Source organism: Rosa chinensis, chromosome 2 (assembly GCF_002994745.2).
Source record: "Rosa chinensis cultivar Old Blush chromosome 2, RchiOBHm-V2, whole genome shotgun sequence".
Lineage (NCBI taxonomy): Eukaryota > Viridiplantae > Streptophyta > Magnoliopsida > Rosales > Rosaceae > Rosa > Rosa chinensis.
The window spans coordinates 52,129,901-52,147,791 of NC_037089.1; the positions used below are offsets into that span (position 1 = coordinate 52,129,901).

The 17,891-nt window shown below is 38.4% G+C and overlaps 1 protein-coding gene across 30 annotated transcripts in view; it reads right to left on the reverse strand.

Moving 5' to 3' along the window:
* The window catches only part of LOC112185241 (putative disease resistance protein RGA3), a 53,284-nt gene extending 35,609 nt beyond the window's left edge, over positions 1-17,675 (reverse strand). For 20 of the 30 annotated variants that reach the window (XM_040514602.1, XM_040514608.1, XM_040514593.1 and 17 more), the window contains exons 1-2: positions 14,363-17,675; positions 2,139-2,141 (exon numbers count right to left, since the gene is read on the reverse strand). In XM_040514602.1, the coding sequence (XP_040370536.1) occupies positions 14,391-17,420 (3,030 nt within the window). In that variant the 5' untranslated portion in view covers positions 17,421-17,675 and the 3' untranslated portion in view covers positions 2,139-2,141; positions 14,363-14,390. Of the gene's footprint in view, positions 1-2,138; positions 2,142-7,587; positions 8,195-8,715; positions 8,913-9,094; positions 10,244-10,388; positions 10,473-10,717; positions 10,917-11,007; positions 11,239-11,998; positions 12,661-12,801; positions 13,228-14,362 lie in introns of those variants that run through there. The other 10 variants (XM_040514618.1, XM_040514617.1, XM_024323479.2 and 7 more) reach the window with 10 other exon arrangements.
* Positions 17,676-17,891: the final 216 nt, after the last annotated feature.

A 17,891-nucleotide genomic window follows, 5' to 3' on the forward strand; every position in this document is an offset into this window, starting at 1 on the left:
TGTTTGGACCCAACACCAACAACACGTTAGAGTTCTAACTACCTTGTTACCTGTCATCTCGGTTATTATTCAACCGGCGTTCTTCGGACTCCCTGTCCTCAGAGCACTACATCTCAGTTATTAATTAACCGGCGTTCTTTGGACTCCCAGTCCTCAGAGCACTACATCTCGGTTATTATTTAATCGGCGTTCTTCGGACTCCCCGTCCTCAGAGCACTACATCTCGGTTATTATTTAACCGGCGTTCTTCGGACTCCCTGTCCTCAGAGCACTACATTCCAACACTCTATACATCCCCCAATGTCCATCATAAAATCCACATGATTCAGTGATCATGATCATCACATATAAATATAGTAATTCACGTATAAATATGGTATGTCACATATAAATGTGATAAGACACATATAAATGTGATAATGTCACATATAAATATGATAAGTCACATATAAATGTGATAAGTCTCATATAAATATGATAAGTCACGTATAAATACGATAAGTCACATATAAATGTGATAAGTCACGTATAAATGTGATAATTCACGTATAAATACGATAAGTCACATATAAATGTGATAAGTCACATCTCAACTCATAATAACTAAATCACCACAATTCCACACTCTTCAATGTCACACCATTCCACATATAATCACGTAAATATATATATACGTAATCACCCACTCAGGAATGACCACTAATACCAACTATAATTCACGCATAAAAATCGTGAAATTCATTTTGTATACTTAAAATCATTTTACTTACCTATGGACCGTAGTTGATCAAGTCCATATGATTTAAAACAAATATTTATTCCATAAATATTTTTCACACAATTACGACAAATAAATTAATTAAAGTTACTCGGTTCGTAATATTAACCGCGTGAGGTTTACTCACCTCTAATCCCGCTGCGTCTTCAATTTCACAAAACACGCCAAAACCGCTCACCAAGGAAGACCGTCAATCACCTAAATCCAATATGAACATAACTTAGCCAACCAACTCATAAATAAAAATAAAGACGATCCAACGGTCGGATCGAAATTATATGATGATCCAACGGTCGGATCCTCACGGATCGCCCATAGGATCATCCCCCAAAATTATCACGAAGATCCAACGGTCGGATCTTCCTGAATCATCCTCATCAACATCTCCACAAAATTTCATGAAAATCCGACGGTCGGATTCTCACGAATCGCTTCCCAAAACCCTAATTCACAATTATACGAAGATCCAACGGTCGGATCTTCGCCCGTGACCTCACAAAGTCACCGGGACAGTCATACGATCAACATATCAAATCTACAAGTCCATCGGACGGTCCGATCTTCGAAAAACATTAATTGGATTATCGAAATCGATCGAAACCGTAAAAATTCATAACTAAATCATACGATATCCAAAAAATGCGTATAATATATCGAAATGATCATATCGACACGTAGAACACAAAAATGGACAGAAACTGTCCTTGGGTGACCGGAGGTCGCCGGAAACCACCATCACAGTGGCGGCACCGCCGCCCATCCCAAGTCAAAATTAGACAAAACTCCCAACATGAAAGTTCTTCATCTAAGCATGCTTGTGAACTTTCATAACTGGATCGAAGTCAGAAAACAAGCTTAAGGGATCAAAAACTACCTCACAAGCCGTGAACAGTAATCACAACTGAGTTGACCGGAGTTTCACTTGAATCGATCCAAACTACCACCAAGGATCGATCGACGAGGCAGTTCTGAGCTCAACCAAGAAAAATCGAAGCCTTGCCGACGTCGGAGCTGTGTTTTCCGGCCGGGTCCGTTTTCCTCAAACTGGGTCGACTTGCAGCGCCGCCGTGAAGGAGAATCGGCGGTAGAGAACACCAGAGGGACGACCAGACGGCGGAGGCGATCCTGTCTGGAAAGTTTCGTCGCCGGAGGTGGTCGGAGCTCGCCGGAAAAGTCTGGTCGGAATGCCGGGTTCGGGTCGGGTCAGTCGAAAAACTTCGACTCTGAGGGAGCGGACGAGAGAGAAGAGAGAGAGAGAGCGCCTTCCGGAAAAGGAAATGGCTAAAATGAAAATATTTTCTAATTTTTCCTTTATATACTAAAATGGAAACTTCTTCCAATAGCCATAACTTCCTCATACGAACTCCGATTTACGCGTTCCATATGTCCACGAAGTTGTATCGACGCGCTCTACAACTTTCGTGAAGGAAATTTTCCCAAATTCGGCACGTATAAAAAGTCGATTTCGCGTGCCCTAATTAACGTACGTTTTTCGAAATAAAAACGTTCGAACTAATTCCACACTTCTCCAAGCTTCGTATAATCACCCATGACCACGAAATCATTCTAAAATGTCCTCGGAAATTAATTTGGATTTTTCAGGGTATTACAGGTTATGTCTTTACCATGGGAAGCACCGCGATATCTTGGAGATCCACAAAATAGACCCTTGTTGCTACTTCCTCAAATCATGCAGAGATTATTGCTCTACATGAAGCTGTGCGTGAATGCATATGGCTAAGGTCTGTAAATAGACACATTCGAGGAACCTGTGGTTTGAAGTCTGCCACAGAAGAACCTACATGCATTTACGAAGATAATGCAGCTTGTATTGAGCAAATGAAATTAGGTTTCATCAAGGGGAACAATACCAAGCATATATCGCCAAAATTCTTCTACAATCAGCAACAACAAACACTTCTAAAAATTGAAATAAATCAAATCCGATCAGAGGAAAATGTAGCGGACTTATTTACTAAGTCGTTATCAAAATCCCCTTTCGAGAAACATGTGAAGAGTATCGGATTGAAAAGGTTATCCGAACTCCCACGATCTCCAGGGGGAGTCTAAATCAGGGGGAGTATCCAGATACATACTCCACACTCAACGCGCGTTGTACTCTTTTTCTCCTTCGACCAAGGTTGTTTTTTCCCACAGGGTTTTATTACTTGGCAAGGTTTTTAACGAGGCAATTTCGAAGCGCACTACCTAGACAATACTATTAACATGAAATATCCAAGGGGGAGTGTTGTAGTATATATGATTCACATGTACAACATGAGTCCTAGTATAAATGTCTATATCATGTATACAATAGGTACTTGAGTGTATAATGTAGGTATTGTGACTTGTGTGACAAGCTTTATGCCAAAGGGCAACAAGCATGGCAATTATCATCATCATAGCCACCATGTGAAGCTGCAGCTGTAAATGTAGTTGTTATCAAATTGAGTTACTCTTTGAGCTTTCACACTTGAAATGTATTCTTATAAATACCTCTTTGTATGAGATGAATAAGAACACTTGAATCTCCATTCTCTCTGAAATTTTACTCTCTCTCTGTTTATCAATATATACTTGTCCTCAAACATCATATATATTTGTATAATGTGAAAATATTGCTGAAACTGACCGGAACATATACATCAAATCAGACAGGTAGAACTTCCTCTGACTAAGAAATAATTTTCGCACTCCTGGAATTTGTTTTGTGTCTCAAAAGTTCTATTGATCGAATTCATCAGTCACATTTGGATTTGGCAATCAGAAACTGCATTTCAAGCCCTTAAACTAATATTACATAGGATCATTACTTGAGATACTGATCATAAGTTGATTGATAACCATTAAACAATCCTTTTTTTTTGTTACAAGCGGGCCCTAAAAGACCTAAACAGAAAAGAACAACAACTAAGAATTAACACAAGCACTCCTTCTAGCTCTAGACACAGAGGCTATGTCATCAAGGTAGAACTGAGCGGCATGCAGGGGAGGGCTATCAAGAACAATAAGACCAAGCTCATGATTAATACTGTCTTTGGCTAAAGCATCTGCGGTCATATTGCATCCCCTGAAGATGTGGCAGATATGAGCCATTCCCATGCTCTTCATGTAGTTCAAGCAACCAATCAATAAAGAACCAAGAGGGTGAGTGTCAAGCTCAGCACATTGGATCAGCTGAACCAGGACCGCAGAGTCAGACTCAACCTCCAATTGAGGGATCTGCAAGTTAGCAGCCATTTTAAGTCCAAAGTAAAGACCCCAGGCCTCAGCATCAAGGATATCACCAATGCCTAAGTTGACTTGAAATCCAGAAATCCAGTTGCCAAATTTATCCCTAATCACACCTCCAGCTCCAATCTTACCAGAAGATGAGCTCCTAGTCCCATCCACATTTAACTAATAGAAATTATCAGCAGGTTTTTGCCAAGCAAGATAAACACTACTGAAAACAGAATCCACATTTTTCCTGGGATTGACACTAGTCCACTCATCTGCATAGTTCCAAATAACTTTTCTAGGGTAGGTAGGCATAGCAAAATTGGGATAAAAACAGCCTTATTCCTCCATTTCCATATGAACCAACAAGTGAAAACAAAGAGACTGCACCATTTCACATTCTTTTGAATGACAGTTTGACAATGAATTTGAGCAGCAATCCAACCAATCCAATCAAGAAAGAAAGAGTTGAGAATGTTACCCGGTTTGAGAAAGGCTCTCCAAATGGCAGATGCTCTAGGACAATCTATGAGCATGTGCAAGATAGTTTCCTCCTCCATATGGCATATAGGGCATGAAGGATCCAGTGTGAAGCCTCTTGTAGCTCTTTGGACATTAGTCAGAAGTTTTTTATGCATAACCACCCATAAGAAAGATTTGAGTTTTGGAGGAACATTAAATTTCCATATAGTGTTCCAATGGGAGACATGAGGCCTACTCAAATCAAACTTAGAATTGTAGGCAGACTTGACAGAAAATTTACCATTGGAAGTAGTGCCCCAGATAAGAGAATCACTGCCACAGTTCGCAAAACCAGTAGGGACACTGACTATTTGGCTGACAATGTGACTTGGCACCAAAGTAAGGAGAAATCACTGATAACAGCATTAATATTGATAGTAGCTAAAGGAAGAGCAAAAGTGATAAGGGGATTGGGCATGAGCCAATGATCAGTCCAAAAATTAATTCTTCTCCCATCACCAACTCTCCATTTTAAGCATTTTCTCATCAACTTCGCACCATAGATGCTTCTCCAAGTGCTAGAACAATCAGGAGGAGGCTTATAGTTCATATCAGTAAGAAGATTTTTAGATAGATACTTAGCTTTGTAAATCGAAGCCCATAAACCACTATCATTTTAGAAGATTCTCCAACTTGCTTTAGAAAGCATTGCCTGGTTCATCTCAGCACAAATTAACTCCCAAACCACCCAACTGTTTGGGTTGGCAGACCATATCCCAGTTGACCTTTCTTTTTGCCATTAGTATCCCCCCAAATAAAGTCTCTATTTAATTTATCAATTTTATCACAAAGACTAGCAGGTAGTTTTGCAGTTTGCATGGCATAAATAGGGATAGAAGAAGTAACAGATTGAACTAAAGTAAGTCTGCCAGCCATGCTAAGCACCTTACTCTTCTAGCTAGAGAGTCTATTTTGGATCTTGTCAAAAACACCAGCATACGTATGCATATTAACTCGAGAGTGAATGAGAGGCATACCAAGATATTTTCCAATATCCTCAGTAAGGGGAGAGCCACAAGTCCTGGAAATATCAGCAGCAGTCATCTTGGTAGTGTTAGGAGAGCAAAAAATAAGAGACTTCTGATAACTAACAGCTTGTCCAGAGAGAGAGCAAAAGAGGTCAAGACATTTTTTGAGCGTAGTGGCTTGATTAGTAGTGGCCTCAGCAAAAACATTAAATCATCAGCAAAAAATAAATGAGAAACCATAGGGCCAGATTGAGAAGCTCTAACAGGTTTCCATTGGCCAAACTCCACAGCAGACTATCAAATGAGATAGCTTTTCCATACAGAGGACAAAGATGTAAGGAGAAAGAGGATCTCCTTGTCTAATCCCTCTCTAAGCTTTAAAAGAATTAGTGAGTTCACCATTAAGGCAAATCTGGAAACTGGTGGAAGTAATGCAGTGCATGATTAATTTCAGAATAGGTTCAGGAAATTGAACTTCCCAAAGCACACGCTCAATAAAGTTCCATATTAGTCTATCATAGGCTTTAGACAAATCAACCTTCCAAGCAAAGAACCCTTTATGGCCACAAGACTTTTTGAACTTAAACAACATCTCTTGAGCAATCATGACATTGTTAGAGATGTGCCTGCCAGGAACATAGCTCACCTGATTAGGGCTAATGAGGGTCTTTATCAAGGGCTGATAATTAAACAATCCTTCTGTTGTTGTTTTTTTTTTTCTTTTTTTTTTTTTCCCCCAGCAAAAACACTAATGAATTATGTACATAAGAGATAAACTTGTCGTGTGATGATTGATAATTGTGAACCAAACTAAAGTTTACTTCTTTTGATATTCGATCTAATAGGAGTCAAAAATTTCTAATCTGAGACATGGCAGCAACATGTAAACCTCACAGTTGAGAAACCATAAACTCGTACCCTTTGTGCAGGTAGTGTCGAAGGAGTTGGAGTGACATCCTCAATATGAACCCTTCTCATCATGTCAGAACAACAAGTGCTCTTAGAGCTAATTAAGCACCTAGACCAGGAGATCTTGGTCATGTTCCCAGCACTAGTCCCTGAGCTCCTTGCACTGTCTCAAACTAGAAACAGTCTGTGCTACTGCACGAATGCGTGGCAGCATGTGGTGATGAACTGATGATTAGTCCCTATCAGCCTTCACCTTCCTACTACCACTAATGCAAACAAGAGTTTCTATATATTCTAGAAAGGTCAAGTCACATGAATGAAGGTATCATTCAGAATATATGAGCTACTGAGCTTGCCACGCGCAAAAAAAATGCTCTACTTCTCTGACAGGTCCAAGAGTAACATTTTCCTCCAGCGCAAAGCCTTCTTGCTATGAACTTAGTTATACCCAATATGATGTTATGTCACCTATGAACTGAATGAAATCAGACAATTTATCATGGATTGCCTAATTAAGTTAAGGATACTTGTATCAATCTAGAGTCTAGACTCAACTCTGACCTTTTTTAGATTCTTGGCCAATAGAGGTACGGATTCACATAAGTCACTGTGCCACTCATTGAAGGCAAGCCTTCTCAAATTATTTAACGATATCATCCGTTTGGGGTACAGTGTGGTGCCACTGTAATTATTGGTGGATCTGGTCTTGTCTAGTACTGCCAACCTATTAACAGTTCATTAATTTTGCTTTCTCAGGCTACTTGAAGATGCTTCATCTTGCAAAACAGCACTCTATGTCAGAGGTAAATTCTCTGTTGTCAATGTCATCACCATAGGCACCAACTGCTAGCACTTGCTAGACCTATTATTCTCGTGGTTGCTTTTGGAAATATTCAATAACTTACTTTGTCAATTGCAGTGAATTTAAGTACAAGTAAATCAAATAAGGTTGAAGAGAACATAAAGCAAATAGAGGATCGAAATTTACATAAGAAGAACTCTCTGCAGAAGAAAACAGATCGAGTTCCGTCTAAGAGTATTGTGGTTATATGGTAAGCTTTCCTGACTTGTATAGAATTTATCTGAGTATATAACACCATGAAATTGGTGGCACTAGAGTTTTTATCACAGTTCACCCCAGAAGGTATACATATACCTGGAGTTATACATACGACAATAAAAAACTAAACATGCATGTAATAAAGATTTTTGTATAATGTACTCACCACAATGAGTTAACAAGTAATGAAATAAAGCAAATTGTGTTTCTTAAGATTTCATAACTACATTCCTGCCAGATACGAGGCTAGATAATACCAGAATATTAGTTTCAATTCCAACCAAACCCCAAATGCATGAGAAATGACAGCATCATCTCACACCACATTTGAGGAATCCCAAACTTTCTTCTGCCAGACAAGCTTTCTGTTGGTACTGTTGGTGGAAATTGGTCATGTCAGCACGAGCAAGTGCTCTCATTGCTGACTCTGAACATGGATCAGTACGTAGCCTTGAGCTTTATAAGAAAAGGCCTAATTCCAAGCACCTAGCACTGCGTAGATACATCCTGTGTTGCAAGCATGCATGGCGTGGCATAACTTTGAGCATCAAAAGTTCACTCCTTCTCTTACAGGAGGTCCAAGAGTAACATTTTCCTCCTTGTTGGGCTCCCTGATCTTCCTTTCGACAAGGCAGCTAATAGTTGATGATTTGGGTCTGTCTTTTCACATCTCCGAATGCACACCCCTAGAAACACCTTGCTTGCTCTTCACCATTAATCATTTGTCCTTCTGGAGTACTGCATTTAATATATAAAAGTGGATATATAATAGAATATATCAGTGATTGCTCCAATGATTCCATAAACTTCTTAGGTCAGTTCCATCAGTGAAAAAAAGATACATAAAAGAATATAGATTTAATTTGAAGAACAGAATACTCTATACATGAAAACAGAACACTGCATCTAAGAGCTGGTTTGAAAATTGTAAGCCTCCAGACTTGTATAAGACAGAATCTGAATAGCTCCACGAATTGGTGGTACAAATTTTTTCTTGGAGTTGACCCAATGGGATATTCATGTACCAGAAAAATAAAACACAAGTACAGTAGCTTGTATAATGTACAAATCTTTTCTAAAAGTGATTTGAACATATAAGTTGCATCAGACAAGGTTTTGTCAGGCTAACAAAGAAACAGAAAAATTCAATATTATTTCAAATGTCCCTCTATATGTAACGTACAGGTATATTATCAGACAATATACCTGACCCAGCCATTCTATAAAACTAAGTGACTCAAACTCATTTAAGCACATACCTGTTCAGCTCGTTAGAGAAACAATGTTTAGAATGTGAGAAATCTGGGCCCATTCTGGATTCCATGCCTCTGTTCTTGCAACTTCACTGGAGATCTGTTCCTCCCAAGATGAACAAATTCTTCACCAGTGTCTTCCTTAAGAACTGTAGCAATGACTACTGTCCATCTCTTCCACAATATTTTGGACATAAAGAAACCTAACATGAACATAATCGAAAGATGGATAAAATACGAGGTGCAACTATTCAGTCTATTCAGACATGTAAGTAGCAAGTACTACTGAATAAAAAATAAAAAATAAATAAAGAAATTGAAATAGATCGATAAATTTTGAAAATAATACACACACACACACACACATATAACTTTAATTAATTACCAGAAAGAAGATCAAGATGTATCGGTTGATGATGAAGTAATTAAGGGCAGGTTTCACCAGATTCTTGTAGGATCCAAACTCCATCTCTTTGTACAAACTCATTATCAATTTGGATGTTTAGGATGTGAGAAATGTCAAGCCACATCATGTTTCCTCTTTTTCCACAACTTTGCCTAAGAATTGGGGGAGATATAATCCTCAAATTTTGCAGAGGTGTGTCTTTAATTTGAGATCAACCTCTTCCCTCCACCCAGACCCAGCTGCCATTCCTTCACACTCTTCCCACTCCTCCAAGATGACAAAGCTAAATTGTTTCAAATTTGAAAAAATAAAAAATAAAAAAAATAAGATGAGGATGGGATGAAGATGATGATGATCATTATTCCATTATCAGTGACTCAAATCCCACCTGTTTCACAACAGACATCTTAAAATATTGCATCGAGTAACAGGACGACACCATTTCCCCAAAACCAAAAGAGGCAAGACTTTATATATAGCCCCAACATGAGAACTCAAGCCTTTTCAAATTATTCAGAGACAATGGGGCATCAATTTTGTGGCATTGTAGTTTCCAATATACAAGGATTCCAGGTTTGGATATGGTAGTAAGCATTCAGTATTTCTTCGAGGTTCATCTCCTCTTCTGAGTTGTCCTTAATATGTATGCCAAAACAGAAATTCAGTATGCTTTCACAATTTCCTTAAACATAATAGTGAGTAGGAAATATAGCTTAGCGGACCTATCCCTTATATAAAATTAAGTGAAGCAAACTCATTCAAGCACATAGCAACTACTCAGACCACTCATCGAAAACAGAATATTACTGAAGTATTAAGCATATATAACTTCAAGAGGAGGATAGAACAAATGTCAAATATACCTCTTCACTCTTCAGGAGTTGGGAGTTTTATTATGAAAAATAGAAGTGATCGATGAGAAGAGGAATGATGATGTCATGGAGAATGGTATGACTGGATGAGAATATGACTATTCTCACTATATTAACACAGAGTTACACAAAGTCTTGAATGTGCCATGCTACACGGAGGCCAGCATGACACAAAAATCTTGAATGTGAAATCAAATGAGACTTTTGGATCATTTCTGCTGGTCCACTATTTCAATGCGGCGAAAATCTTCAGCTGCTGATATAAGAAGATTAGCAAAGCAAATGTATCAGTCATTCATAATAGATTGGAGTGTAGTGAAAAGAATAGCCTTTTTGCAAATTCAATCCATGTAACCAAATTTAATAGGGTTACTTGATACACTAACTTGATGATAACTTACTTAGCTATCAAGTTTTTTCAGGCCTTGATATAGAGTTTATTGAGTATATCTTTGAGGATCTTTTGCTTTTCTGAGTCTTCTCTACTATATATGGAAAAACAGAAATTCAGTATGCTTTCACATTCCCCTAAATGTAACAGTGAGCAGGACATTTAGCTAAGTGGACCTAGCCGTTAAATAAAATTAAGTGAAGCAAACTCATTCAAGCACATAGCAACTACTCAGACCACTCGTTGTAGACAGACTACCACTAAAGTACTTAGCATATATATATATATATATATATATATATAAGTCCAAGAGGAGGACAGAATAAATGTCAAATATACCTCTTCAGAAGCTCAAGAATTACGAACAATAGAAGTGATTGATGAATTGAGTCGAAGTTTCTTAATTAAGGATGTCAAATCCTCAGCATAATGAACTGATTGACAAGAAAGAGACTTCAATTTGGCCTACAACAAAGAGGTCACATCCAATGAGATTCAGGCTTCCACCTTTCCACTATTCCATGGAGATCTTGTGCTGCTGAGATAAGAAAATCAGACATCAAATCTAACATAAAAAAAAAAAGATTCAGTTCAACTACAAAATGACATGTTCAAACAAACTATTTTACCTTTTAAGGAGCTGCAGTATAAAAAAAGGAGGAACGACAATATCCTGGATGGTGATATGACTGGGTGAGAATATGAAATTCCCCAACATATAAAACGGCGTTGCATAGTCTTCAATCTGCCATACTATACAGAGGTCAGCATGATACGAAAGTCTTGAATGTGAACTCAAATGAGACTTTCGGATCATTTCTGCTGTTCCACTATTTCATTGCAATCAATTTCTTTTGCACCTGATATAAGAAGTTTAACAAGCAGATGTATAAGTCATTCATAATTGATGGAAGTGTAGTGAGAAGATCAGCCTTTTTGCAATTGAATCCATGTAACTAAATTTCATACATTAAAGTGATGATAACCTACTCAGTTATCAAGATTAGTCCTGGCCTTGATATACAGGTTGTTTGATCACTGGCCTTACCCAATGCAAATGAGTTCTAAGGCTAAATTTGAAGGTGCCTTCCTAAATTAGTAATGAGAAGCAACTGACACTAGGAGATATAGATTGGGTGAGAGCATCAATTTAAGATCTATCAATCTATTGAGTTTTGGATAGAAAAAACAGAACAGAAAAACAAACATAAATAAATATTAATTAGCATTTGAAAGTAGAGGCTGAGACTACAAGAGCAGCAAAGATGAGAAATATCAGGCTTTGTTAAACTAAAATTGTTTACTAAATTTAAATTAGAGCAGAGCAAGGCCAAATTTACATTATGGAACTAAATTGGTGAATCTTTTTACTATTGTAAAACTAATGCAGTAAACTTCTTCAGGTTTTGTCATTTTCCTTTTCATTTAGGCCTTCCTAAAGCTAGAGATCCAACGCAGTTGCCTTGGTTGGCTTGGCCAAGGCACTGCTCTGGCTTGAACTCAACCTAGAGTTAGATCATCATCATCTTTGGACAGTCAAAAGAGACTTAATAATCAAATTTGCATGCAGATAATTGGAGATTAACAGATAAAAGAAGAAAGAAAATGATTGGTACATACCCAAGGAATCGGATGGGTGATCAAATCCAAACTCCATCTTCTTGTACAATTTTGTGATCAATTTTGATGTTTGCGACGTGAGAAATCTTGGACCACTTTAGGCCTTGCCTGTCTTTGCAACTTTGAGAGAGAATAGGCTTCACCTCCAACCATACCAAAATGTATGAGAAATGAGAGCAACATCTGAAACCCCACGTTTGAGAAATCTCGACCTTCTATATATGTCCCAGAGTGCCAGCCAAGCTTTCTGTGGCTACAGTTGGAGGAAATTGGGCATGTCAGCAAGATCAAGTGCTCTCATTGCTGATTCAGCACCTCGACTAGCAGCCCTGAGCTCTATACGTAAGCACCTTGCACCATGTACATACATACTGTGTGGCAAGCATGCCTAGCAGCATTTGCAAGTCCATCACATAAATGAAGGGATCACTCAAGGAGTGGATGCATAAATATGAGCACCGACGCCAAAAACGCTCTCTCCATCTCTGACCGCAGGTCCAAAAGTTACATTTTCCTCCTTATAGGGCTCCCCAACCTTCCTTTTCGACAAGCTAGGCAGGTATTAGATGATGATTCAGGTCTGTCTACTCACATCTCTAAATGCACACCCCTTGAAAAACCCTACTTGCTCTTCTCAACTTATCATTTATCCTTTTGGAGCACTGCAATAATATGAACACATACCAAACACAATAAGATATTGTTACCTATGGCCTGAATTAAATAAGACAATCAATCCTGGACTCCCGAATTAAAGATTAAAATTCATGATAATTGTATCTTGAAACTCAACTTCTATATACCTCTTTGGTTTTCATGTCAAAACATAACTGCAGTGATTCAACAGACACCAAATTCCCCAAAAGAGGCACAAATTCACATAAACAGCACTCATCATCCCTCAGCCTTCTGAAATTATTTGAAGACATCTGTCATCTATTGCACAGTGTGCACAATGCAACTGTAGTTACTGATGTTTGGATTTGAGTGCAAGGGGTTCAGTATTTGTTGATCTTCTCTTGTTGAGTACCACAAACTTGGTCCCAAATCAAGTTTCTTCTCATTTACCAATCGTGCTTGCTCAGGATCACCCTTATCTCTCACACACTTTCTTGGATATTGTTAACCTCACTAAGCTTTTGAAGACTTCCAGCTTATAATTATTTATGATACTGTAAGTTAAACAGCTTGCCCACGGCCTTGGTAATTTTCAACCATTTTCAACATTCCTGGATACATTCCATAAACTTCTTAAGTCAGCAACACATTCAAAAGAAGATATATAAAATAATATAGAATTAATTTCAAGACCAGAATATTCTATACATGAAAAAAGAACACTATGCATCGAAGAGCTGGTTTGAATTGTAAGTTTCCATACTTGTCTAAGACAGAATCTGAATAGCTCCAGGAAATTGGTGGTACAAATGTTTTCTAAATTAGAGTTGACCGTAGGGGATATTCATGTACCAGAAAAAACAAAAACAAGTGCAGTAGTTTGTATAATGTACAAATATTTTCTGAAAATGATCTGAACATATAAGTTGCATCAGACAAGGTTTTCTCTGGCAAACAAAGAAACAGAAAAATTCAATATGTTTTCAAATGTCCCCATATTTGTATTGTACAAGTATATTATCAGACCAAGCCATTCTATAGAACTGAGTGAATCAATCCATGTAACTAAATTTCAAGTGGTGACTTGATATACTAAAGTGATGATAACTTACTCGGCTATCAAGTTTAGTCCTGGCCTTAATATGTTTATTGATTACTTCTTGAATTTATGCAATTTGTTTGATTGTTGGCCTTACCCGATGCAAGATGAGTTCAAAGGCGCCTTCCTAACTTAGTAAAGAGTAGAAACTGAGAATAGTTGATATAGATTGAGTGAGAACATCAATTAAAGATCCTATCAATCTAGCTATTGAGTTGTAATGAAAAGATGGAAAAGAAGTAAATAAATCATTGCATTTGAAAGTAGAGAGGCTGAGACTACGAGTCAAGAGCAGAAAAGATGAGACATGTCAGACATTGTTAAACTAAAATACATAGCTGACTAAATTCACATTAGAGCACAGCAAGTTCAAATTTATGTAATATTTTTTCTATTGCTTGGTTGATAAGGAAATTGTCAGGTTTTATAAAACTAAAGCAGTAAGTTTTTTTCGTCAGATCCACATGTTGAGTTGTAAACCTTGACTGAGAGAAATGATACCAATCTATTATCATTTTCATTTAGGCCTTCCTAAACCTTGAGACAGACGGACTGCTCTGGTTTCATCTCAAGCCAAAAGAGATAGATGATTGTGAAAATTGGAAATTAACAGAAAAAAAAAAATGATTGGTGAACAAATTACGTACCAAGGAATTGGATGGATGACGTTGTTGATCAATCCTCTTGTTCGATCCAAACTCCATCTTTTTGTACAGTTTTCCAACCAATTGTGATGTTTGGGATGTGAGAAATCTTGGACCACTCCGGGCCTTGCCTGTCTTTGCAACTTTGGGAGAGAATGTCACACAGTCTGATGATCAAATTCTGAAGCAGCGGCGTCTTCCTTGGAAGGAAGTCTGGCAGTGTCTTCAGCTTTTTGCAGTAAGTGATGGATAAAGTAGAAAGGCGTGGCATGAAACAAGTTGGTGACGATGAAGTAGCATCATTCTCATCATGATCCCATTCTTCCCACTCCCGCATCTCAAAGAACTGGAGTTGTTTCAGATTGGGGAACAATATAACTTGATGATCAAGTGAGTACTCAAATCCAACCTTTTTCACTTGTTCCATGCCTTCAAATCTGAGTGTCTCAAGGGACCCCAAGTAGCCCAAAACCGAAAGAGGCACATACTTCCAAACATCGCACCGACTGAAGGTCAGGCTTTTCAAGTTAATTAAAGAGGAGGTCCAATTGGGGTAGTACAGGGTGCTGCCACCGTAACCTTCGATCTCTAAGGATTCAAGATTTGAATTTGGCTGTAAGGCATTCAATACTGCTTCCTGGATGCTACTCTGGTCCCTCTCCCCCCTGTAGAACCACAGTCTCAAATGAAGAAGGTGTTTCTTGTTCACCAATTTGGCTTTCTCCGCATCACTCGCAGCACTTTCTTTCAATTCCCCCACCAATTTGATCTCAAGCTCCCCCTGAAGCTCGTCCAAGTCTCTCAAATCACTTAACCTCAATCCTTCTTCATCTCCACTACCTTCAATTACAACAGACTCGAGATCTAGCGTCCGTAGACTTTTCAACCTCGCAATTGATTTGGGCAACCTCAGCCCCGAAACACCCTGAGCATGAAGATGCTGCAAGCTGGTCAACTTTCCCATGGCCTCGGGTAACTTTTCTAACTCCTCGCACCCATCAAGTCGCAAGGTTTGCAAATTGACTAAATTACATAAACTATCAGGTAATTTCTTCAGCCTCCGACAACCCTTGGCATAAAGATGCTGCAAGCTGATCAACTTTCCCATGGCCTCGGGTAACTTTTCTAACTCCTGGCACCAATCAACTCGCAAGGTTTGCAAATTGACTAAATTACACAAACTATCAGGTAATTTCTGCAGCCTCTCGTTTTCGGATAAATCCAAATACCTCAAGTGCACCAACACGCCAACCTCGTCCGGAACTTCTTCGATATCATTGCGACTCAAATTCAACGTCCTCACGCATTTTGATTGTAAAATCAACTCTCGGCTGAGACTTGTAATTTTACAATTAAATGTTGTAATGGTCCGCAGACGTTGGCAGTGGTCAAAAGAAAGGGGAAAACGTCCTTCGGGTGCAAACATTATGGTCAAATGACCAAGCTTGTTGGGCAATTCTATTCTCTCCTCCCCACCTTTAAACTCAACGATTAAGCATTCATTCTCAGTTAAATATTGAAGAAAGTCGTGCACAATATCATGCATTTGACACTGTTTAATATTTCCAAATTTATCTTCTTTGAAATTCTGGAAGAAAGATCGCATTACTAAGTCATCAAAATATGACTCTCCAATGTCTATCATTGTCTTTTCTTTGTTCTCAACTGAACCAATAAAACCTTGTGACATCCACAACTCAATCAAAACTTTTTTCTTAATTACATGGTCTTTTGGGAAAGTAACACAATATAATAGACAACGTTTGATCATTGGAGTTAAATCATAATAACTTAGTAATAGCGGTTGGAAAACTTGTTGCTCCATCGTGTGTAACTCCCATATCTCACTACTCAAAACATCTTGCCATTCTTTCTTTGTTTTCTTACAAAGCATGAGACCACCTAAAGTCTTGGCAACAAGAGGCAACCCTTTGCACTTCTTTACAATTTCCTTACCAATAGGTTCTAAAGTTTTACACTCATCTTGGTTTCTATTGGTAAAGGCAATTCTAGCAAACAATGACCAACAATTTTCATCACTCAACACCTTCAAATTGATAGTGTTATCGGGTGCTCCCATCATCCTAGCTACTTCTTCTTTTCGTGTAGTGACTATAATTTTACTACCTACTGCACCATTCTGTAAAGGTAGCTTCAATTGTTCCCACTTCTTATAGTCTTGGTTCCACACATCATCTAAGACGAGGAGAAACTTTTTCCCCTCGATAGACTTGTGCACACATTGGAAGAAAGCTTCTAGGTCATTCGAAAGGGAATTGACATTTCCATCAAGGGCAACTATGATGGCTTTGGCTATGTTGAGCTCATCAAATGGGTCTGAGACACAAACCCATATTCTTATTTTGAAATTGGCCTTCACTTTTTCGTCATTATATGCTAGTTGGGAAAGGGTTGTTTTACCAATCCCACCCATCCCTACAATAGGGATGACAAGGGGGCTCTGCACTTCAGGATTACTCTCACTCAACAACTTACCCACCAATAATTCTTTTTCATCTACACGACCAAATGTTTGATCGACAAAAGAAGTAGTCTTTTGTCTCTCAATATGTTCAGTACCACCTTTTGTGTACTGAAAGTTAAAATCTTGCCTCATCTTAGCAATTGTTGCTAACCTTTCATTGAGATCTTTAATATTTATAGCAATATCGCGACGAAAAATAACTCGACTAACTTGGCCAGAACAAAAGAAAGCAGCAGGAATGCATAGACATACCTTCTTCTTAGTCGTATCAAGAGTATTTCCACCTTTCTCTTGTTTCTCAATTTGTAGCCTCAGAATTTCAGTGTTCCAATCATCCAACACGTCCTCCATCTCGTTGGACACGTCCCTTAACTTATCCAGCCATTGTTTGACTGAATCCTCCTTCACTTGCCTCTCCTCTGCATCTTTGAGCACGGCTTTTATAGCTCGGAAATTGTCGTTGAGATTTGCAACTTCTTTCTTAACATCAACTACCAATTTCACTTGTTGTTGTACCTGTTGATGGATGATTGAAGCCAATTGTTCTAGGAGAACGGAAATGAGTGCTTCAGCCATCTGAAATTGATCGACTTGTAGGAGAAAGAAGGGGAGAAATATGAAACAAAAACGGTACAATCTGCAAGGGAAACAAACTAGGGGTTGGGCTTGTGGTGTTATAGTTATTCTTCCCCAAACATCTTTATAGTGATGAGGCTGAAGAATGCTTCTAAGGCAATGCTAGCACCACCACTTACTCACGGCAATGGAGAGTTGAAGTTATTCCTTGCTCCTCTCCTTCTGGAACATGATTCCTTGCTCCTCTCCTTTTGGAACATGATTCCTTGCGCCTCTCTTTCATTTCACTTGTTCAATTGTTCCGATTTTATTTCTGAAGGAATAGATTATTCTTATTCCCTTTTCATTTTATGCCTCACATTTCATTTCTCCCTGTATGTTTCATTTCTGTTTGGTATCAAACCAATCCCCCGAATCTCAATGGTATAATGAGTATAAGAAGTTTCTACAAACTCAGAGGTAGTAAAAATT